The 23,218-nt window shown below is 47.3% G+C and overlaps 1 protein-coding gene across 1 annotated transcript in view; it reads left to right on the top strand.

Moving 5' to 3' along the window:
- Nucleotides 1–23,218, top strand: part of LOC147113152 (dynein axonemal heavy chain 8-like) — a 1,456,516-nt gene that overhangs the window by 203,182 nt on the left and 1,230,116 nt on the right. The window contains exons 7-8 of the mRNA XM_085998053.1: nt 8,379–8,619; nt 22,633–22,832. Coding sequence (XP_085854179.1) covers nt 8,379–8,619; nt 22,633–22,832 — 441 coding nt within the window. The remainder of the gene's footprint in view (nt 1–8,378; nt 8,620–22,632; nt 22,833–23,218) is intronic.

Raw genomic sequence — 23,218 nt, 5'->3', positions numbered from 1 at the left:
TCCTTAATTACTTTACTTAGCCACGGATGGCTATCTTTTCTTTTACACCCTTTTTTCCTCAGTGGAATATATATTTTTTGGAAGTTGTAAAATAACTCCTTAAAATTACACCACTGATCATGCACCGTCTTACCCTTTAATCTATTTTCCCAGTCCACTCTAATCAATTCCGCTCTCATACCTTCATAGTCTCCTTTATTCAAGCTCAGCACGCTTGTTTGAGATCCAACCTTCTCACCCTCCATATAGTTCCTTCTTCAAGGTACATACACTACAATTCCTCCCCTTTTAGCTAAACAGTACATAACATTCGATTAATAATTAAATAACATATTTACAATTACAGTTGCTATATACATTAGCTGAAGTTAATCAATTATAAATTCAATCTTTGAGGAGGCTTCCTGATTCTGTCCGGATAACACCTCTTTGGGGTATCAGGTTCTTCTGGCAAAGTTGATTCGGGATCAACGTCGTTGTTTGGTTCGTCTGCTTCCAATATCACCGATTCTGAGGTAGATGCAATTGGTACTTCGGTTTCATCACCAGGTGTATAGGATCGTGGTGTAGATTTGAGGTTTTCCAGTGATTCTAGAATCTGGTCAGCATGGCGTCTTACAATGCTCTCTCCAACGTCCACGGTATACATTAGAGGTCCTTGTCATGTGCAGATCGTTCCTGGCTGCCATTTCTCTGTGCGGTAGTCCCGGGCCAAAACTGGTTGACCTATCTTGAAACTCCTGGTCGGCCTTTCATTCATATTCTGAAACTGCCTGTTCTCCACATCTCTTCTGATGTTTGGCTTAACCAAATCCAAGCGGCATCGTAGTCTTCGATTGAAGAACATCATGGCTGGAGTTTGGTTGGTAACCGCATGTGTCGCATTCCGGTAGGCAAACAAGAAGTTATCCACCTTGTGTTGTAGGGGTATGTCTTCATTACACATTGCCTTGATAGCCTTCTTGAATGTTTGAACGAACCTCTCAGCCAATCCATTGGTGGCTGGATGATATGGGGCGGATGTGTAATGCTTAACACCATTGTTCTTTAAGAACCTCCGGAACTCTTCAGACACAAACTGTGGTCCATTGTCGGAGCAAATCTGTTCAGGCAGCCCATTTCTGGCGAATATGGTTCGTAAGACTGTGATAGTTTTTTCTGTGGTGGTTGAGGACATTTTTATTACCTCTGGCCACTTTGAATGTGCATCCACCGCAATTAAAAACATCGAGTCCATAAATGGACCAGCAAAATCAATGTGTACCCTTTGCCATGGAGATGAGGGCCACTCCCATGGATGTAGAGGGGCTTGTGGTGGGGCGTTTTGGACCTTCTGGCATCCTGTACAGCTCTTGGTCATCTCTTCGATTTCTCTATCGATTCCCGGCCACCACACAAACGCTCTGGCTAAGTTCTTCATTTTTACCCCTCCCAGATGACCCTCATGAAGCTCATTGAGCACTCTATCCTTCAATTTGGGTGGAATTACTACTCTGGATCCACACATCAAGGTTCCTCGGCACACTGACAGCTGTTCTCTTCTCGGCGAGAATGCTGGCAGCAGTGGTTCGCCATGTGCTGGCCATCCCTTCACCGTTAAATCATAGACCCTGGAGAGTGTCGGGTCATTTCGTGTTTCCTTTTCTATGTTTGCTTTCGTCACAGGTAGACATTCGACTATGGTCGAGTGGAATATCTCCACAGGATCCACTGCAGGTGCTTCTTCCACCGTCAGCAACGGTAGGCGCGACAATCCATCAGCATTCCCATGCTGTTTAGTTCCTTTGTACTCGATGTCATATTGGTGTGCCCCTAGGAAAAGGGACCACCTCTGTAGCCGTTGTGCTGTCATTATCGGGACGCCCTTCTGAGGGTTGAAAATGGAGACAAGAGGTTGATGATCAGTTAGTAGAGTAAATTTCTGTCCGTGCAAGTAGTGATTGAACTTCTTCACCCCCCACACCAGGCTGAGGGCCTCTCTGTCAATCTGAGCGTAGTTACGCTCGGCTGCAGTTAACGAGCGTGACGCAAAAGCTATCGGCCTCTCTGAACCATCAAGGGACTTATGTGACAGTACCGCTCCAACGCCGTAGGGAGACGCATCACACGCCAGTCTTGTCGGTAGTGATGGGTTGTAGTGAGCCAATACTTCTCTTGAAGTGATCAGGCCTTTACACTTCTGAAAGGCCCGCTTACATTCATCGCTCCATTTCCATGCTACTCCAGTTTGTAGCAGGGCGTTCAGTGGGTGCAGAATTGTGGACAAATTCGGCAAAAACTTATGGTAGTAATTCACCAATCCGAGGAATGACCTCAGTTGCGACACATTTTCAGGCGCTGGAGCCTTAACTACCGCTTCAATTTTGTCAGGGGACTTATGTAACCCCTCTTCATCAATCACGTGGCCACAATACGATATTTGTTTCTTAAAAAACTCGCACTTGGGGCGATTGGCTCGTAGCCCATGTTCTCTTAGTCTAGTGAGCACCTGCTCTAGGTTGGCAAGGTGTTCACTGTCATTTTCACCTGTCACTAGGATGTCGTCCAAGTAACACTGAGTCCCCGGAATCCTTTGCAGGACTTGTTCCATCGCTGTTTGCCATATAGCCGGAGCTGATGCAACTCCAAATACCAGTCGATTATACTGGTAAAGACCTTTGTGAGTGTTTATCGTGAGATATTTCCTAGAGGATTCTTCAACCTCCATCTGCAAATATGCTTGCGCTAGGTGAATTTTTGTAAAACGTTTCCCTCCAGATAGTGAGGCGAAAATATCTTCTATCCTCGGAAGAGGATACTGTACTGTGTGAAGGACTGGGTTCACAGTCACCTTGAAGTCCCCACAGATGCGAACCTTCCTTGGCTCCTCAGACTTATTGTTTAACGTTTTCTTCATGACAGGAACGATGGGTGTCGCACACTCGCTCCAGTCTACCTTAGTTGACACGCCTGCATTCTCCAGATTCTCCAGCTCTGCCTCGACGGCTGGGCGAATTGCATACGGTACCGGTCTTGCTTTGAAAAACTTGGGAATTGCATTCTCTTCTATTTTTATCGAGGCGGTTACGCCTTTAAGAGTTCCCAGTTCTTGTTGAAATACCTCTTTAGCGTTAGCCAAGATTTTTGACAATCGTCCAGGTGTGACGTCGTCATCCTTTTTACCAGGCACAGTCAGTGCCTGAATGGAGTGCCAGTCTAAACTTATCTTTCTGATCCATTCACGTCCCAATAACGGTGGTCCACCATCTTGCAGTATGTACAGATACAATTTCTGTATTTCCTTGCCGTTGTATTCGACAGGCACCTTATTTACCCTCTGGGGTATACGTTCTGCCCCGTATATGTCTTCAAGACAATGGATGTGTCTTTCAAGGGTATGTGTGAGAATAGCCGCTCGTAGTCTCGTCGATTCATGACGGTCAGGGCTGATCCTGTATCCAATTCCATTTTGACTTGGGACCCTGCTATCGTGAGGGTGACCCAAATGGTTCGGTGATCCTCTTTTGTGATTACGTTGTGTAGTTTGAGACAGCTTAGTCTCTTGTTCCCAGATTCACTATCGCTCTTCTGGTCTTCGGAACTACTGTCCGTCATCTTTTGTACTTTCCTGTACTTTTCCTTAGTAGTCTTTTTGTTGTCGTTAGTGTTCTTCCCGGACCTGCAAACTCGTGCAACGTGTCCCATCTTTCCGCATTGCCTGCATGTTTTGTCCTTGGACCAGCAGTCCTTCTGGTCATGGGTTGTTCTGCCGCAGCGATAACATTTTTCAAATCCCCGTGTCATTTCATGGGTGCCGTATTCCTGTGGCTTTTGCTGTATTTCCGCAGCTCCCCTTGCTGCTGCTTCGTACGATACTGCCACGCTGAAAGCCTTATCTAGCGTCAGCTCTTTCTCTGAGAGTAACCTCTTCTGGGTTCCTTCACTCAGGAGTCCACAGACAAATTTGCCCCATAGGGTATCTGCCAGTCCTGCTCCGAACCGGCAGTGCTTTGATAGCTTGCGTAGTTCCGTAAGGTAATCAGCATTGCTCTCATCTTTATGCTGATTTCTCTTGTGGAATTTAAATCTTTTTGCTATCAGCAGCAGTGTAGGATTTAGGTGTTCCTGTAGGATAGCAACAATTTCGTTAAAACTCTTCTCCATCGGTTTGACTGGAGTGATCAGGTTCCGCAATAGGCCGTACGTTCTTGCGCCCATTAAGTTTAGTAGTACCGATGCCTTTTTCTCATCGGCTACTTCATTTGCCTTACAATATACTTCGACTCTTTCCACATACGTGGTCCAGTCTTCTATTGCATTATCGAAGGCAGTGATATTGCCAGTCTTCGGCATCTTGGAGATCTAAGATGGCGCCTGCCGCGCTTTGCCTTCTTCCCCGATTGAACAAAATGGCGCCTCCCGCGCTTTGCCTTCTTCCCCGCTGGATTAAGATGGCGCCTCCCGCACTTTCTGTCTTTTCCGCTGCTGCCAGCGCTGTTGCTGGCGTTTTTATGCCTTGATGGCGACGCTCTATGGTCTTCGCGCACTTCCCCCCGCGCTGCTGCCAACGCCGCTCTCTGTGGTCCCCGTGGCAAACTGCAGCTCTTCGCGGCTTTCTGCGCTTCTAATTTCTTTAATTTTAATTACTGTTCCCGTCGTCAGAGCAGACCCTATGGGACACTTTCCTCCCTCTTCTCGGGTCTGTACGCTGCCCGGCTTCGTAGCACCGGCCGTGCCCTTTGTGCTCCACCCTCTCTCTCGCTCTCCTCTTCCCGACAACGCTGCTCGGCCCCGTTGAAAAGCCACCCGATCGAGCTCCAGCCCGCCGCAGCCCAGGAAGGATCAGTGTACTACCTGCCACCAGCCCGATTAGCTGGAACACCATAGACTGGAGAACCAAGCCCAGCTCTCGACAGCCTCTCCTGCAAATCTTCGAATTCGATGAATCAGAGGGCGGTTGCCCACGGTCGACGCCCGTTTCTTCTGTTTCTTTTTTTCTTTTTTTTGGATTTCTTCCTTCTGGCCTCGACCTCTAACGACTTCGCTTCAGGGATGGATCCCTGTGAGGTGGTGCAGAACTGTAGGTAAGTTCGGATCTGTTCGTCGCCAATGTAACGTCCGTGTGTAATTGAGACACGGACTGCAGAAGTTGGTTATAACAGGTGTTTACTGAATGGAGACAAAACTGGAACTACTATACAAAGTTACTCAACAGGCTTATATACAGGGGTGGTCACTACTGGTACTGCAGTATACAGGGGCTGCAGAATATAGTTCCTTCTTCAAGGTACATACACTGCAGTCAAGCTCAAACTTTTTTCTGAAATATATGTTGGCTACTTCTAATCATTTCCTCTTCTAGATATTTAGTAATCTTTTGTTAAAGATTAAAACATTTTCCCTACCATAGATATTAAACTAATTGATCCATAATTATCTTGGCTAGCCCTGTCTCTCTTTTTGAAAATAAATATTACATTGGTCAGTCCTCGGTGCTCCAGCACACATACATTCTTCAGAGAATCCTGATAAATGTTCAAGCATATTTACAAATATACTGTGGTGTGGCGGTACCACCGGTTGTCCCTTACATATAGATATATATACATAATTCCCTTTAACTTACCTAACTATGTACTTAACTTACTTATGTATGTATAACTTACCTGTTGGGGCCGTTGCCCCTTTAACTTACCTGTTGGGCCATTGCCCCTTTAAGAGGCGACCTAACGCGCTGACGTCACGCATCACGTGACGCATGCGCGCCAGCCGCCGGCCCGACTCGGTCTTCCAAGACGGCCGCCGGCACAGCCCGGCCTACCGCAACTTCGGCCGCATCGGCCAGTCGACGGGAGCGACGCGATCTCCCGCTCCCGCGGCAAGCACGGCACAGCCTGGCTTCGCGACCTCGGCCTCAACGGCCAGCCTCCGTGCCGGGGAGATGCACCGAAGCAACGGCGCAGGTCACGGGACCGCCTAAGCGCACGCGAATGTGCTGACATCACGACGCGGTCACGTGACGCCCAAAGCGCGGGAACACACAGCAGAGCGTGATGACGTCATCACGCTCTCCACAGTGCTCCTACAGTTAGTCTTCGTGGAGTCCGCGCTGAGACAAGACCTATACCACGGTGCTCCTACAGTCAGCCATCTTACCTGCCATCTTACCTGATGTAATTAGTCTGCTCCTGTAAATAAACAACTTGTTAATAGTTCGTCGAAGTCAAACTTTCTTATTTTAGTGGCGATCTACTCGAACCGCTACATTGGTGACCCAACGACGTGAGTACGGAAGCTCATCAATTCCAACACTACAATTGATGACCCCGTATCCGTGAACGATTTTCACGGTCGCAACGCGTAGCCTGAACCTTGTCTTCCCACAAGACGACCGACGCACAACCGACGAACAACCACGGAACAGCAACCGCCTAACACCGATTCCTCCAAAGGCGACCCCGTCTTTGCGAACGTATTCGCAAGGTAAGCGCAGCCTGGAGCAGATCCCGTTTGACACGGACAAAACTCAACCGGACCCCGTTTTTTTTTGTGACCAATTTTCACAAAAGAAGCACGCCATGGAAGCACCAGCCGTTTTGCTGTCGCTACCGCAATCCAGGGAGCCACAGTCTCCCTCGTGCTTTATACTGGTAGAAGCCCCGTTCGACGAGAACATCGATGCGGCGCCGACCACGCACTTGCTCACGGTCCCCGTACTCATCTTTCCTACCGCCACACGGATCGTCCGCCTCTACGTCCACAGTGACAGCAAGTATAAATCTCTCCAAGCGCGGGGTACAGCATGTTCGGGCCCACAAGATCGGAGCGCGCCCCGCGGGGATACCACGAGGACTCACCCCCGCAAAACACGAGGACGCACTCCTCGCACACGAGGATCCATCCCTCGCGAACCACGAGAACCCATCCCTTGTGAACACCGATGACTCCTTCTCCGCCGACGACGCACCAGCCCTTCAGCCTGCTGGTTGTGTTACCTACTACACGATTTGGCGTGAACAAAAAGCGTGCCGCCCTCCCGGCTGTTTTCTCCTAAATTTACAACAGTTACAAGTGTTGCCGCCCTCCAGGCAGAGTTAACCCCTCCTGAAAGCAACAACAACCTGGACCGTTGCCGCCCTTCTCCAGTTTTCCCTTTTAACAAATGCAAATGTCTATTGAAGCTGTATACATCGAGGACGGGTCCAACGGGCATCCTGCGGCCGCGATCAACACGTGGAAGTTGCTCTGATCACAGATCAACACAGCAACTTTTCACCCTCCATTCTGTTAATGTCATAGCATTATGGCACGCACTGTTCCGTGCGTTCCAGCCTCCTGAAGGTTTCGCTCACCAGTCAACGGAGACATCGCCCGCGTCCGCCCAATCTGCCCGTCACTCTGATAAGGCCTGCTGTTTCGCACGTCTCTATGGTCCTTCGCCTGACGGATACGTTTTATTTGCCACGACGCGTGTAAGGATCCGCTCACGAGCAGCATCTTCATACCTCGCCTACCAAGCCGAGACAGCACGACCGCCGTGACCACCAGCTCGTCAGACCATCTCATCCTTGGACTTTCGTTAAAGCGAATTCTGGGGGGGCCCATGTGGCGGTACCACCGGTTGTCCCTTACATATAGATATATATACATAATTCCCTTTAACTTACCTAACTATGTACTTAACTTACTTATGTATGTATAACTTACCTGTTGGGGCCGTTGCCCCTTTAACTTACCTGTTGGGCCGTTGCCCCTTTAAGAGGCGACCTAACGCGCTGACGTCACGCATCACGTGACGCATGCGCGCCGGCCGCCGGCCCGACTCGGTCTTCCAAGACGGCCGCCGGCACAGCCCGGCCTACCGCAACTTCGGCCGCATCGGCCAGCCGACGGGAGTGACGCGATCTCCCGCTCCCGCGGCAAGCACCGGCACAGCCTGGCTTCGCGACCTTGGCCTCAACGGCCAGCCTCCGTGACGAGGAGATGCACCGAAGCAACGGCGCAGGTCACGGGACCGCCTAAGCGCACGCAAACGTGCTGACATCACGACGCGGTCACGTGACGCCCAAAGCGCGGGAACACACAGCAGAGCGTGATGACGTCATCACGCTCTCCACAGTGCTCCTACAGTTAGTCTTTGTGGAGTCCCCGCTGGGACAAGACCTATACCACGGTGCTCCTACAGTCTGCCATCTTACCTGCCATCTTACCTGATGTAATTAGTCTGCTCCTGTAAATAAACAACTTGTTAATAGTTCTTCGAAGTCAAACTCTCTTATTTTAGTGGCGATCTACTCGAACCGCTACAGTGGTGTTAATAGTAATATATTATATGTTTGCTTACTGATGTTGATTCATTTTAATTAGGTGATCTATTCTTTTATCTGAACCATTTCTAGGTGTCGTAGGTTGCCCAAAGGCTTGAAGGAATGGCAGGCATTTCTGGATCTGAAGAAGAAAATAGATGATTTCAGTGAGTCATGTCCTCTTCTGGAAATGATGGCCAGCAAGTCAATACAACCAAGACATTGGGATCGGATATCTGCAGTAACAGGGCATAGATTTAATGTGACATCAGAAACATTCGCTCTGAAAAACGTTATGGATGCTCCACTGCTTCCATTTAAGGATGATATTGAGGTATATTGAGCCATTAGTCAGTATTACCCAAAACTCACGGGAAGAGAAATTAATTTTGGCCGATAGCGCAAAATGGACAATAGTGAATCAGAAGCCATTTTTACACTCTGCCCAATTTTCATTGCCAGTGACTTCCGCCGTAGATCAATTTCACCCCCAAATTCTTCAGCTTCATGCCACATTTACATATAATTTGGAATTATTATTAGTTCCTTTGTCCTCTCAGTAAACGTCCAACACTCTGCACAGTCTGTTCTAAAGCCATCCTGCACCTGCTTCTGCCCTTTCAACAGGGTCCTTTTTTATACAACAACAACAACAACAAATGTTATATTTATATAGCACCTTTAGCGTAGTAAAACGTCCCAAGGCTCTGCACAGGAGTATTTTAAGACAAAAAATTTGACACCGATCCACATAAGGATAAATTAGGGCAGATGACCAAAAGCTTGGTCAAAGAGGTAGGTTGTAAGGAGCGTCTTAAAGGAGGAAAGAGAGGTAGCGAGGTGGACAGGTTTAGGAAGGGAATTCCAGAGCTTAGGGCCTAGGCAACAGAAGGCACGGCCACCAAAGGTTGAGAGATTATAATCAGGGATGTTCAAGAGGGCAGAATTAGAGGAGCGCAGATATCTCGGTGGGGGGGGGGGGCGCGGGGGTTGTGGGGCTGAAGGAGATTACAGAGGTAGGAAGGGGCGAGGTCATGGAGGGATTTGAAAACAAGGATGAGAACTTTGAAATTGAGGCGCTGTTTAACCGGGAGGCAATGTAGGTCAGCGATGAGCACAGGGGTGATGGGCGAACGGGACTTGGTGCGAGTTAGGACACAGGCAGTCGAGTTTTGGATGACCTCAAGTTTACGTAGGGTGGAATGTGGGAGGCCAGCCAGGAGTGTGTTGGAATAGTCAAGTCTAGAGGTAACAAAGGCATGGAGGAGGGTTTCAGCAGCGGATGAGCTGAGGCAAGGGCGGAGAGGGGCGATGTTACGGAGGTGGAAGTAGGCGGTCTTTGTTGTGCTGCGGATATGTGGTCGGAAGCTCATTTCAGGGTCAGAGATGACACCAAGGTTGCAAACAGTGTGGTTCAGCCTCAGACAGATGTTAGGGAGAGGGATGGAGTCAGTGGCTAGGGAACGGAGTTTGTGGCGGGGAACAAAACAATGGCTTCGGTCTTCCCAATATTTAATTGAAGAAAATTTTTGCTCATCCAGAACTGTATGCCGGACAAGCAGTCTGACAATTTAGACACCGTGGAGGGGCTGACAGAAGAAGTAGTGAGGTAGAGCTGGGTGTCATCAGCTGGGAAACTGACGCTGTGTTTTCGGATGATGTCGCCAAGGAGCAACATGTAGATTCTCGGGACATGAGCATCGCTGGAAAGGATGTAATTTATTGCCCATCCCTAGTTGCAGTGTCAACCGAATGGTTTGCTAGACCATTTCAGATGTTAACTACAGTGGTACGGGACTGCAGTCACATATAGACCAGACCGGGCAAAAACAGCAGGTTTCCTCCTTAACAAAAATTAAGTTAGGTTTCTATGACAGTCCAACAGCTTCATGTTCACTTTTACTGATACCAGCTTTCCAGTTTTTTTTAAAACAGAATTCAAATTCAACTGCTTCCATAAACCCTCCTCCTCTGCCTTCTTCTCCGCCACACCTAACAATGAGTGTGAGGAATTTATGGATATTGTCATAACTAGGATTATTACCAGATGTTTATCTGCCTCCACTGCGTTCCCCTGTCCTCTTGGCTGCTTATTTGCATGCTTCCCCATGGCGAATTATCTGCAGACATGGAGAAGCTTTCACATGTATGGCCATGGCACCCACCTCTACCTCTCCACTGCCTCTCTCGACTCCTCCACTGCCTTTGTGCTGTCAGAATGCTTGTCTGATATCCAGACCTAGGGGAGTCTTAATTTCCTCTTGTTGACTATCCAGCCAGCACTTTCAGCCCCTACCACAAGCTCTGTTCTCTGACAACTAAATCCAGCTCTTCCCAGCATTGTCTCATAGAATCAAAGAATTATATAGCACAGAAGGAGGCCATTCGGCCTATCGTGCCTGTGCCAACTTTTTGGTAGAGCTGTCAAATTAATCTCACTCCCTTACTCTTTCTCCCTAGTGCTGTAAAGTTTTTTTTCCCTTCATGTATTTATCCAATTCTCTTTTGAATGTTACTATTGCTGTGTAAAAAATGCTTTCCTCATGTCGCCTCTGGTTCTTTTGCCAATCACCTTAAATTTGTGTCCTCTGGTTACCAACCCTTCTGCCACTGGAAACAGTTTCTCCTTATTTACTCTATCAACACGCTTCATGATTTTGAATACCTCCATTAATTATCCTCTTAACCTTACAAAGGTTTAGCATAACTTTCTGCTTTTGCACTCTATTCCTCTATTAATAAAGCCAAAATAATGCTTTTTTAACAGCTTTCTCAACTTGTCCTGCCACCTTCAAAAATGTGTGTACATACAATCCCAGGTCTCTCTGCTCCTGCACCCCCTTCAAAATTGTACTAATTTGTTCATATTGACAACTCATTCTTCCAATTAAAATGTATCACTTCACACTTCTCTGCATTAAATTTCATCTGCCATTGTCTGCCCATTTCACCAGTCTGTCTATATCCTCCTGAAGTCTGTTACTAACATCCTTACTGTCATAGAGTCATAACGGCAGAGAAGGAGGCCATTAGGTGCATTGAGTACTCACCGGCTCTCTAGAGCAATCCAGTCAGTCCCATTCCCCCGCTCTATCCCCGTGGCCCTGCAAGTTTATTTCCTTCAAGTGCCTATCCAGTCTCCCCTTGAAAACATTGAGTGTCTCCGCTTCCACCACTTCCGTCGGCAGCGAGTTCCAGGTCCCCACAACTCACTGTGTAAAAAAGTTTTTCCTCACATCCCCTCTGTATCTCTTGCCCAAAACCTTAAATATGTGCCCCCTAGTCTTTGTACCATCAACCAATGGGAACAGCCTTTCCCCATCTAGCCCATCCAAACCCGTCATAATCTTATACACCTCTATCAAATCACCCCTCAACCTCCTTTTCTCTAATGAAAACAAATCCAGCTTCTCCAACCTGTCCTTCTAGCTAAGATCCCCCATCCCCAGAACCATTCTGGTAAATCTCCTCTGCACCCTCTCAAGGGCCTTCACATCCTTCTTAAAGTGTGGTGACCAGAACTGGATGCAATACTCCAGTTTGAGTCATAGAGTTATACAGCACAGAAAGAGGCCCTTCGGTCCATCGTGTCTGCGCCAGCCATCAAGCCCTATCTATTCTAATCCCATTTTCCAGCACTTGATCCGTAGCCTTGTATGCTATGGCGTTTCAAGTGCTCATCTAAATGCTTCTTGAATGTTGTGAGGGTTCCTGCCTCTACCACACTTTCAGGCAGTGTTCCAGATTCCAACCCCCCTCTGGGTGAAAAAGTTTTTCCTCAAATCCCCTCTAAACCTCCTGCCCCTTACCTTGAAACTATGCCCCCTGCTTATTGACCCCCCTACTAAGGGGAAAAGTTCCTTTCTATCTACCCTATCTATGCCCCTCATAATTTTGTACACCTCAATCAGGTCCCCCCCTCAGCCTTCTCTGCTCTAAGGAAAACAACCCCAGCCTGTCCAGTCTCTCTTCATAGCTGAAACGCTCCAGCCCAGGTAACATCCTGGATAATCTCCTCTGCACCCTCTCCAATGCAATCACATCCTTCCTATAGTGTGGCGACCAGAACTGCACACAGTATTCCAGCTGTGGCCTAACTAGCGTTTTGTACAGCTCTATCATAACCTCCCTGCTCTTATATTCTATGCCTCGGCTAATGAAGGCAAGTATCCCATATGCCTTTTTAACCACCTTATCTACCTGTCCTGCTGCCTTCAGGGATCTATGTACATGCACACCAAGGTCCCTCTGATCCTCTGTCCTTCCTAGGGTCCTGCCATTCATTGTGTATTCCCTTGTCTTGTTAGTCCTCCCAAAATGCATCACCTCACACTTTTCAGGGTTAAATTCCATTTGCCACTGTTCTGCCCATCTGACCAACCCGTCTATATCATCCTGTAGCCTGAGGCTTCCCTCCTCACTATTTACCAGTCCACCAATTTTCGTGTCATCTGCGAACTTACTGATCATGCCTCCTACGTTCATATCTAAATCATTAATGTACACTACAAACAGCAAGGGACCCAGCACCGATCCCTGCAGTACACCACTGGTCACAGGCTTCCAGTCACAAAAACAACCTTCGACCATCACCCTCTGCCTCCTCCCACTAAGCCAATTTTGGATCCAATGTGCCAGATTGCCCTGGATCCCATGGGCTCTTACCTTCTTGACCAGTTGTGGCCTAACCAGTGCTTTATAAAGGTTCAGCATAACTTCTCTACTTTTGTACTCAGTACCTCTATTTATGAAGCCCAAGATCCCATATGCTTTGCTAACCACTCTCTCAATATGTCCTGCCACCTTCAGGGACCTATGCACATTAACTCCCAGGTCCCTCTGTCCCTGCACACTCTTTAAAACTGTGCCGTTAAGTGTATATTGCCTCACCCTGTTCCTTCTGCCAAAATGCATCACCTCACACTTCTCTGTATTAAATTCCATCTACCACTTGTCTGCCCATTCTGCTAGCCTTTCTATGTCCTGTTGCAGTCGATTGGTATCACCCTCACTGTTTGCCACACCCCCAAGTTTGGTGTCATCAGCAAATTTAGAAATTCTTCTTTGTATTCCAATATCCAGGTCATTTATATATCTCAAAAAAAGCAGTGGCCCCAGCACTGACCATTGGGGAACACCACTGTCTACCATCCTCCAGTCTGAAAAACAGCCATTTATCACAACTCGCTGTTTTCTGTCCTTAAGCCAATTCCTTATCCAAGCTGCCACTAACACACCTATTCCATGAGCCTCAATTTTGTTAACCAGCCTTCTATGTGGTACTTTGTCAATCACCTTCCTAAAATCCATGTAGACAACATCCATCGCATTCCCTTCATCGATCCTCCTTGTTACTTCATCAAAAAATTCAATTAGATTAGTCAAACATGATCTGCCTTTTACAAATCCGTATTGGCTCTCCTTAATTAGCTTAAACCTCTCCAAGTGCCCGTTAATTTTTTCCTTGATTATTGTTTCTAAAGCATTACCCACCACTGATGTTAAACTGACTAGCCTGTAGTTACTAGGATTATCCTTACACCCTTTCTTGAACAATGGTGTCACATTTGCCACTTTCCAATCCTCAGCCACCTCCCCCGCATCTAGGGAAGATTGAAAAATTATGGCAAGCCCTTCCGCTATCTCCTCCCCCAATTCCCTTAGCAATCTGGGATGCAAGCCATCTGGACCAGGCGACTTATCCACTCTAAGCATACCCAGCCTTTCCAGTACATCCTGTCTATCAATTTTCACCCCTTCCATTGCTTCCAACTTTTCCACTGCTACTGATATTTTGTCACCATTGGAAAACCGTAGTACTCTTTACTACATTTCCGAGTTTCGTTTCATCTGCAAACTTTGAAATTATGCCCTGTATACCCAAGGCCAGGTCATTAAACTATCAAGACAGCTGTGGTCCTAATACCGACCCCTGGGAAACACACTGTTACCCCCCTCCAGTCTGAAAAACATGTATTCAACACTATTCTCTGCTTTTTGTCCCTTAGCCAATTTTGTAACTATGCTGCCATTGTCTCGTTAATCCCATGAGCGTCAATTTTGCTAACAAATCTATTATGTGCTATTTTGTCACATGCCTTTTGAAATCCACGTACACAACATCAACTGCATTACCTTCATCAACCCTCTATTGCTTTTTTAAAATTCATTCATGAGATGTGTGTGTCATTGGCATGCCCAGTATTTATTGCCCTTGAGAAGGTGGTGGTGAGCTGCCATCTTGAACTGCTGCAATCTGTGTGGTGAAGGTACTCCCATAGTGCTGTTCGGGAGGGAGTTCCAGAATTTTGACCCAGCGACGATGGGTGCGGGCACGGACTGCTTCATTATCTGGGGAGTTGCGAATGGAACTGAACACTGTGCAATTGTTAGCGAACATCCCCACTTCTGAACTTATGATGGAGGAAAGGTCATTGACGAAGCAGCTGAAGATGATTGGGCCTAGGACACTGCCCAGAGGAACTCCTGCAGCAATGTCCTGGGGCTGAGATGATTGACCTTAAACAACCACAATCATCTTGCTTTGTGCTAGATATGACTCCAGGCAGTGGAGAGTTTTCCTCTTGATTCCCATTGACTTAGTTTTACTAGGACTCCTTAATGCCACACGTGATCAAATGCTGCCTGATGTCAAGGGCAGTCACTCTCACCTCAGTCAACTCTTTTGTCCATGTTTGGACCAAGGCTGTAATGAGATCTGAAGATGAATGATTATTGCTCAACCCAAACTAAGCATCAGTGAGCAGGTTACTGGTGAGTAAGTGCCCCTTGATAACACTTTCGACAACACCTTTGATCACTTTGCTGATGATTGAGAGTAAACTGATGGGGTGGTAGTTGGCCATATTGGATTTTTCCTTCTTTTTGTGGACAGGGCATATGGGGGCAATTTTCCACATTGTCAGGTAGGAGGCAGTGTTGTAGCTCTCCTGGAACAGCTTGGCTAGAGGCGCGGCTAGTTCTGGAGCACAAGTCTTCAGCACGACAGCCAGAATGTTATCGGTGCCCATAGCCTTTGCTGTATCCAGAGCACTCAGCCGTTTCTTGAAATCACGTGAAGTGAATCGAATTGGCTGAAGACTAGCTTCTGTGATGGTGGGGACCACGGGAGGAGGCCAATATGGATCATCCACTCGGCACTTCTGGCTGAAGATGGTTGCGAACGCTGCTGCCTTGTCTTTTGCACTCACGTGCTGGCCTCCGTCATTATTGAGGATGGGGATATTCATGGAGCCTCCTTTCCCCGTTAGTTGTTTAATGGTCCACCACCATTTACAACCGGCTGTGGCAGGACTGCAGAGCTTTGATCTGATCCGTTGGTTGTGGGATCGCTTACTCTGTTTATAGCATGCTATTTCCGTTGTTTAGTATGTATGTAGTCGTGAGTTGTAGCTTCACCAGGTTGGTACCTCATTTGTAGTTATGACTGGTTCTGCTCCTGGCATGCTCTTCTACTCTCCTCATTGAACCAGAGTTGGTCCTCTGGCTGGACAGCAACGGATTTGACATGCGGACTTGATAGCCATGCCGGAGAGCAGTACTCCGCTGTAGAGTACACCAGGGTGAGTGCTGCCGTACAGAGGGTTTGAGCGTCTGCTCCCCATGTGGATCTGGCAAGTTTCTGATTCAAGTTGACCCTGCTTTTTATTTTCTTCCCAAGGTTCTAGTTATGCTGTCTGTATGACAGGGTGCGATCAAGCGTGACTCCTAAACAGGAGGGGTTTTTGGTATGGTTTATATCTGCACTGCAAAAGGAGACTTTCAAAGCTTGGTGTGCTTGATGGGTGTTGAGGTGGAATGTCGAGGTGATGGTCTTTTGCGGATTTAGCCGAAGTCGCCATCGGCGGAAGTAGGCCTCCATCCTCGGTGATGGACAGATTCATGTTTTGCGTGGCCAAGGCAATGTCATCAACGTATACGAACTTGCAGGACTCTGTTTCGGGCGGGTCACTGGTATAAATGTTCAATAACATGGGTGCCAGGACTGAACCCTGTGGGAGTCCATTGTTCAATGTCATACAGCTGCTCCTCTGGGTGCACTAAAGCCCTGTATAATTATAGCAAGACTTCCTTACTCTTGTACTCCAACCCCCTTGCAATAAAGGCCAACATGCCACTTGCTTTCCTAATTGCTTGCTGCACCTACATGCTAACTCTCTGGGCTGGATTTTGTGAATGGAGATGAGTTGGAGGCGGGACTGCTGCTTGTCGTGTCAATTTCCCACCTCCATCCTCGCCTGACCAACCAGAGGGATTTTCCCCTGATTGACCTTGTTAAGCCCAGGCTCAGCAGGCCAATTAGGGAGGAAGTCACTGACAGAGCACGTCAACGTCAGATGTGCTATCTGTCAAGACTTCTTGAAAGATGAAATGTCAGCTTTTGACAGCTCTGTGAAGCTGTCAAACACTGACATTCTCTGTAGTTTGTTGAGGCCTTGTGTTCAGGACTCATCAAACCTTTCAACTTTGTCGATTTCACATGGCTGTTAGTTCGGAGGATCCAACAGCCAGTCTGTGAAATCGACAAGGAGGATGTCGGGTCTCCTGATCCAGCGCGGCGGAAGGCTGTAGGAATAAAACAAAGTACTGCAATGAACATTTCTTAAAACTTAGCACTCACCTTACATACTTACCACTCCACACTTGCACCCATCACTCACCTCTACATCTTACTTCCAGGTGCCTCTGACCGCCGCAGACCTCCTTGACATTACCTCCAACCCAGCGGGGTCCTCCGAGGTCAGGAAGCCTTCACCTGTGAAGGTAAAATGGCACTAATCCTTTTTTCTGCCTGTTAACTACCTGTTAACAGGCAGTTAAAAGGATTAAATACCTTTCCAGCCTCCAGGAGACGGGACCCAAAGCAGCACATCTTCCCGCCTCCTGGCAAAAGGGCACGGAGGCGGGATGGGGGCGGGTTTGCCATCCGCCTCCACTTTCTGCTCCTTTACCGGCAGACCCGCCTCCATGCCTGCCTCCTTGAGGCTTGGAAAATCCAGCCCTCTATGTTTCTTGTAAATCTCTCTGAACACCAACATTTAATAGTTTCTCACCATTTAAAAAATATTCTGTTTTTCTATTCTTCCTGCCAACATGAATAACCTCACATTATACTCCATCTGCCACCTTATTGCCCACTCACTTAACCTGTCTATATCCCTTTGCAGTCTCTTTGTGTCCTCCTCACAGCTTACTTTCCCACCTAGCTTTGTATCATCAGCAAACCTGGATACATTACAGTCAATCCCTTTATTTAAGTCATTAATATAGATTATAAATAGCCGAGGCCCAAGCACTGATCCTTGCGGCATCCCACTAGTTAAAGCCTGCCGACCTGAAAATGACCCGTTTATCCCTACGCTCTGTTTTCTGTCCGTTAACCAATCCTCTATCCATGCTAATATATTACCCCCAATATCATGCGTAACAGTCTTTTATGTGGCACCTTATCGAATGTCTTTTGGAAATCCAAATATACTATATCCACTGGTTCCCCTTTATCTACCCTGCTAGTTACATCCTCAAAAAACTCTTACTAAATTCGTTAAACATGATTTCCCTTTCATAAAACCATGTTGACTCTGCCTAATCATATTATGATTGGATTTCAGCATTTTCCTGACGACTGATGTCAAGCTAACTCCTCTTCTTAGGCAGTCCCTTGGAACCGAGGATGACTTGCTTCCACATTAAAAATAAGTTCGCAGGTGACTGATTAGTCCAACGCGGGACCTACAGTCTCTGTCACAGGTGGGGCAGACGGTGGTTGAAGGGACGGGTGGGTGGGGTGCTTGGGTTGACGTGCGCTCCTTGCGCTGCCTGCGCTTGGCTTCCACTTGCTCCCGGCGAAGAGACTTGAGGTGTTCGGTGCCTTCCCGGATGCTTCTCCTCCACTTTGTGCAGTCTTGGGCTAGGGATTCCCAGGTGTCGGTGGGGATGTTACACTTTTTCAAGGAGGCTTTGAGGGTGTCCTTGAAGAATTTCCTGTGCCCACCTGGGGCTCTCTTGCCGTGCCGGAGCTCCAAGTAGAGCGCTTGTTTTGGGAGTCTCGTATCGGGCATGCGGACAATGTAACCCGTCCATCGGAGCTGATTGAGCATGGTCAAAGCTTTGATGCTGGGGATGTTGGCCTGAGCAAGAACACTGACGTTGGTGCGCCTATCCTGCCAATGGATTTGCAGGATCTTGCGGAGGCAGCATTGGTGGTACCTCTGTAGTGCTTTGAGGTGCCTGCTGTACATGGTCCATGTCTCTGAGGCATACAGCAGGGCGGGTATCACTGCTGCTCTGTAGACCATGAGCTTAGTGCCGGATTTAAGGTCCTGGTCTTCAAGCACTCTCTTCCTCAGGTGACCGAAGGCTGCACTGGCACACTGAAGGCGGTGTTGGACTTCGTCATCAACATCTACCCTTGTTGACAGTAGGCTCCCGAGGTATGAAAAGTGGTCCACATTGTCCAAGGCCTTGTTGTGGATTTTGATAATCGGGGGGCAGTACTGTGTGGCGGGGGCAGGTTGGTAGAGGACCTTTGTCTTACGGATGTTTAGTGCAAGACCCATGCTCTCGTACGCTTCGGTGAAGGTGTTGCTGATGGTTTGGAGTTCAACCTCCGAGTGAGCGCAGACGCAAGCGTCGTCTGCATACTGTAATTCGACGACAGAGGATGGGACGACTTTGGATCTGTACTGGAGGCGACGGAAGCTGAACAGTTTCCTGTTCTGTAAATTAGCTCCACTCCAGTGGGGAACTTACTGAGTGTGAGATGGAGCATTGCAGCAAGGAATTCTTTAGCGCAGTCAAGACCTTCTACGGCCCAAGCACCCAAGGCCCTTCCCCACTGTGGGCCAAGAACAGAGAGGTACTCATCAAGGACAGAGAGGCAGTCAGTGCCTGCTGGAAGGAGCACTTCGAAGATCTCCTTAACCACGACTCTGTCTTCAACACGAGTGTCCTCAACTCCATCCCACAGCATGCTACCCGCCACCATCTCAGCATAATCCCAGCCCGGCATGAGGTTGAAAAGGCCATTCGATAACTGAAGAACAACAAGGCCTCAGGAGCAGATGGAATCCCCGCCGAGGCACTAAAACATGGTGGAGAAGCACTACTGGCGTGAATTCATGAACTCATTTCTCTTATCTGGAAGGAGGAGAGCATGCCAGGGGATCTCAGAGACGCCGTAATTGTGACCATCTTCAAGAAAGGTGACAAGTCCGATTGCGGTAATTACAGAGGAGTTTCCCTGCTGTCTGCCACAGGGAAAGTCATCGCAAGAATCCTGCTCAATCACCTTCTCCCAGTGGCCGAAGAGCTCCTCCCAGAGTCGCAATGCGGATTCTGCCCACTAAGGGGCACAATGGACATGATCTTCGCTGCACGTCAATTACAAGAGAAATGCAGGGAACAGCACCAACCGCTGTACATGGCCTTCTTTGATCTCACAAAGGCCTTCGACACTGTCAACCGTGAGGGATTATGGAGTGTCCTCAAATTCGGCTGCCCGCAAAAGTTTGTCACTATCCTCCGCCTGCTTCACGACGACATGCAAGCCGTGATCCTGACCAACGGTTCCACCACAGACCCAATTCACGTACGAACCGGCATCAAGCAAGGCTGTGTCATCGCATCAACGTCAGGCTAACTAATTTGCTGTTTTCTCGCTCCCTCCCTTATTGAATTTGGTGTGAATTTGCTCTGTGAAGCTGTCAAACACTGACATTATCTGTAGTTTGATGAGTCCTTGTGTTCAGGACTCATCAATCCTTTCAACTTTGTCGATTTCACATGGCTGTTGGTTCGGAGGATCCAACAGCCAGTCTGTGAAATCGATGAGGATGTCAGGTCTCACTCACTTAACCTATCTATATCCCTTTGTAGCCTCCTTATGTCCTCTTCACAATTTACTTTCCTACCTATCTTTGTGTCATCAGCAAATTTAGCAACCATACCTTCGGTCTCTTCATCCAAGTCATTTATATAAATTGTAAAAAGCTGAGGCCCCAGCACTGATCCTTGTGGCACACCACTCGTTACATCTTGCCAATCAGAAAATAACCCATTTATGCCTACTCTCTGTTTCCTGTTAGCTAGCCAATCTTCTATCCATGCCAATATGTTACCCCCTGCACCATGAGCTTTTATTTTCCGCAATAACCTTTAATGTGGCACCTTATCAAATGCCTTCTGGAAATCTAAGTACAGTACCTTCACCGGTTCCCCTTTATCCACAGCACATGTTACTTCCTCAAAGAACTCCAATAAATTGGTTAAACATGATTTCCCTTTCACAAAACCATGTTGACTCTGCCTGATTACTTTGAACTTTTCTAAGTGCCCTGCTATAACGTCTTTAATAATAGCTTCTAACATCTTCCCTATGATAGATGTTAAGCTAACTGGCCTGTAGTTTCTTGCTTTCTGTCTCCCTCCCTTTTTGAATAAAGGAGTTACATTCACTATTTTCCGATACCTTCCCTGAATCTAGGGAATTTTTGAAAATTAAAACTAACGCATCAACTATCTCACTAGCCTTTGCTCCCTATACCCGTTCTCTGTCCTACATCACTTTCCCTTCTCATCCCAGATCTTCTCCTGATCCCCGTCACCATCCCTTTCCCATCCTCCCCATCCCAATATTCTGCCCCACATTTCCCACGCTCACAAGTTCAGTGTTCATGAAAAACACAGAATAAAGCTAGATAATTGGAATGGAACTGCAGGAGAAGAGTAAATCAATGAAAAAATTAGAAAACAGCTCATAATAAAAAAGAACAGTACCAGATAAGCCTAAGATTCCTCACATAAGTTCAAACTAATAATTTCAAAGCAGTTTAGTTATCTGAAATTCCAGTTCCAGGTAAATCAGATAGTAGAATATGTCAGTCTAGATTTTTGAGCTTAAGTTTTGGAGTGGAACTTGAACCCAGAAACATCTGACTCAGGTGAGATAGGTACCAACTGAGCCAGGCCAGTCTATCTGCTGCAGAAATGTCAGCCTGAAGGGTGAAAGATACGATTGTCAATTTTTTCAAGAGTTTTTGTGCATGCCAAATTAAAAATTCTATTTTGTTGAAATTATTGACAGGAGAAAGTTTGGCCCGAAACTTCTCACGAAGCTTTCAACATGAACAGCATGGTTTTGTTTTTTACAGAGTAAATGGGAGTAATTTTAACCCCCAAAAATGGGTGGGTTTGGGTTGGGTAGAAAGTTAAAATGCCTCGAACCCACCCATTTCCAGTTACAGGAAACTTTGTGATATCCGGCACTGACGGGACTGAGCTGTTGCCGTCCCATCAAAACTGCCGGACAAACCAGCGCTAATGTTGAAACATACGGAGCTTTGAGCTCCGTATCTGGCAACAAACCCTGTTGCAGCTTCTAAACAATCGGCCGCACCTTGCAAGCGTCTCTGTAGCTTAGCAACAGCTTCAGCGAGACCTTGCAGAGCCTGACTGGTGAAAAAAAAGCAACGAAAAGAAAAAAAAACGAACGAAACGGCTCCTGATTTTTGCCAGTGGATCGAGCATTCCGGACAGTTAACCTCTGGATAAACCAAAGTTTCCTGTATTATAGAGGTGGAACGGGTGACTAATTCACTCTCAGGAGGCGGGTCGGTCATTGAAATTTTTTAAGGAGGCTGCGCGCCTCCATTTTAACAAGGTTTCTATTTTTAATTCATGTCGGCAGGGTTTCCCAGGCCTCAGCAGGTAAAAGGAGGCAAGAAGGGCTGAATCCATAAGGTGAGTGCCTTTACAGCACTGCTTGTGGGCCAGGAGTGTTTCCCACAGCTAACCCTGTAAACCCCACCCCACTGTGTGATCTGTTCGATCTCCGTGATCTTTCCCCGACAACCCACAATCACTGATCTCCCGACCCTCCATGATCACCGACTCCCCCGACCTCTCCGCTATCACCGAGAACCCCCACGATCACCAACCCCACCGATCTCCCTCAATCCACCCGCGATCAATGACCCTCCATGATGTTTCCGCTCCCCCCAACTCCGTTCCCCGCTCCATCTCTTCCCCCACCATTATCTCTCCCATCACCACTAAACCTATCTGCAGCCTTTCCCGTTGGACAGGCAGAAAATCAGGCTGGCTGTAGAGCGGGAAACCTGGCAAAAAAATTCAAACCTGCACTTCCGGGTTTCCCGACCCTAACTCCTTCCTCCCGCTCCGAGATTGCGCCTTGGTAAGTATCTGGCTTTACAGCTGATCATTTTAGATTTTGTTTGATCTGTTTTACCCTTTGATTTTTTTAACCAGACCTATCAATCAAAATGTTAATGACTAATAGTAACTTTTATCTTGTAATATCTTTCAGGATATCTGCATATCCTCCGTGAAAGAGAAAGACATTGAAGCAAAATTAAATCAGGTGATGCAGGCCTGGACCAGTCAGACCCTGAGTTTTTCTTCATTTAAGAGCCGAGGAGAGCTGTTGTTAAAAGGACTGGAGACAGCAGAAATCATAACGATGATGGAGGATAGTTTAATGATCCTGAGCTCTTTACTCAGCAACAGGTATAAGCAACAAATTACAACAACAGGGGTGACTAGTGACTAAGAGCTTGGGCAAAGAGATAGGTTTTAAGGAAGGTAATAAAGGAAGACTGAGAGATAGGGAGGCAGTGAGGGTTAGGGAGGGAATTTCAGAGCTTAGTGCCTAGACTGCTGAACACATGGCCGCCAATTGTGCTACTTGGCATTTGTGACTGAAGGCGCTTGTAACCACTTCAGCTTTGTCTCTTGCACTCGTGCGCTGCATTCCTGTAACAATGTCCTGAAGACTCAAAACTGATACTTTTAAACTTAAATTGCATTAATGTTTGAAATAACATTCTCATGACTTTAAAGATATACAGAATCCACTGAGAAAATGAAGCAATTAGAGTAATTTCTCAAAGTCC

The sequence above is a fragment of the Somniosus microcephalus genome, chromosome 9, assembly GCF_052327205.1.
Source record: "Somniosus microcephalus isolate GS21.2 chromosome 9, FLI_Smic_1.0, whole genome shotgun sequence".
Taxonomy (NCBI): Eukaryota; Metazoa; Chordata; class Chondrichthyes; order Squaliformes; family Somniosidae; genus Somniosus; species Somniosus microcephalus.
Note: the sequence above shows the minus strand (reverse complement) of the source record. Positions and strands in the feature narration are given on the sequence as shown.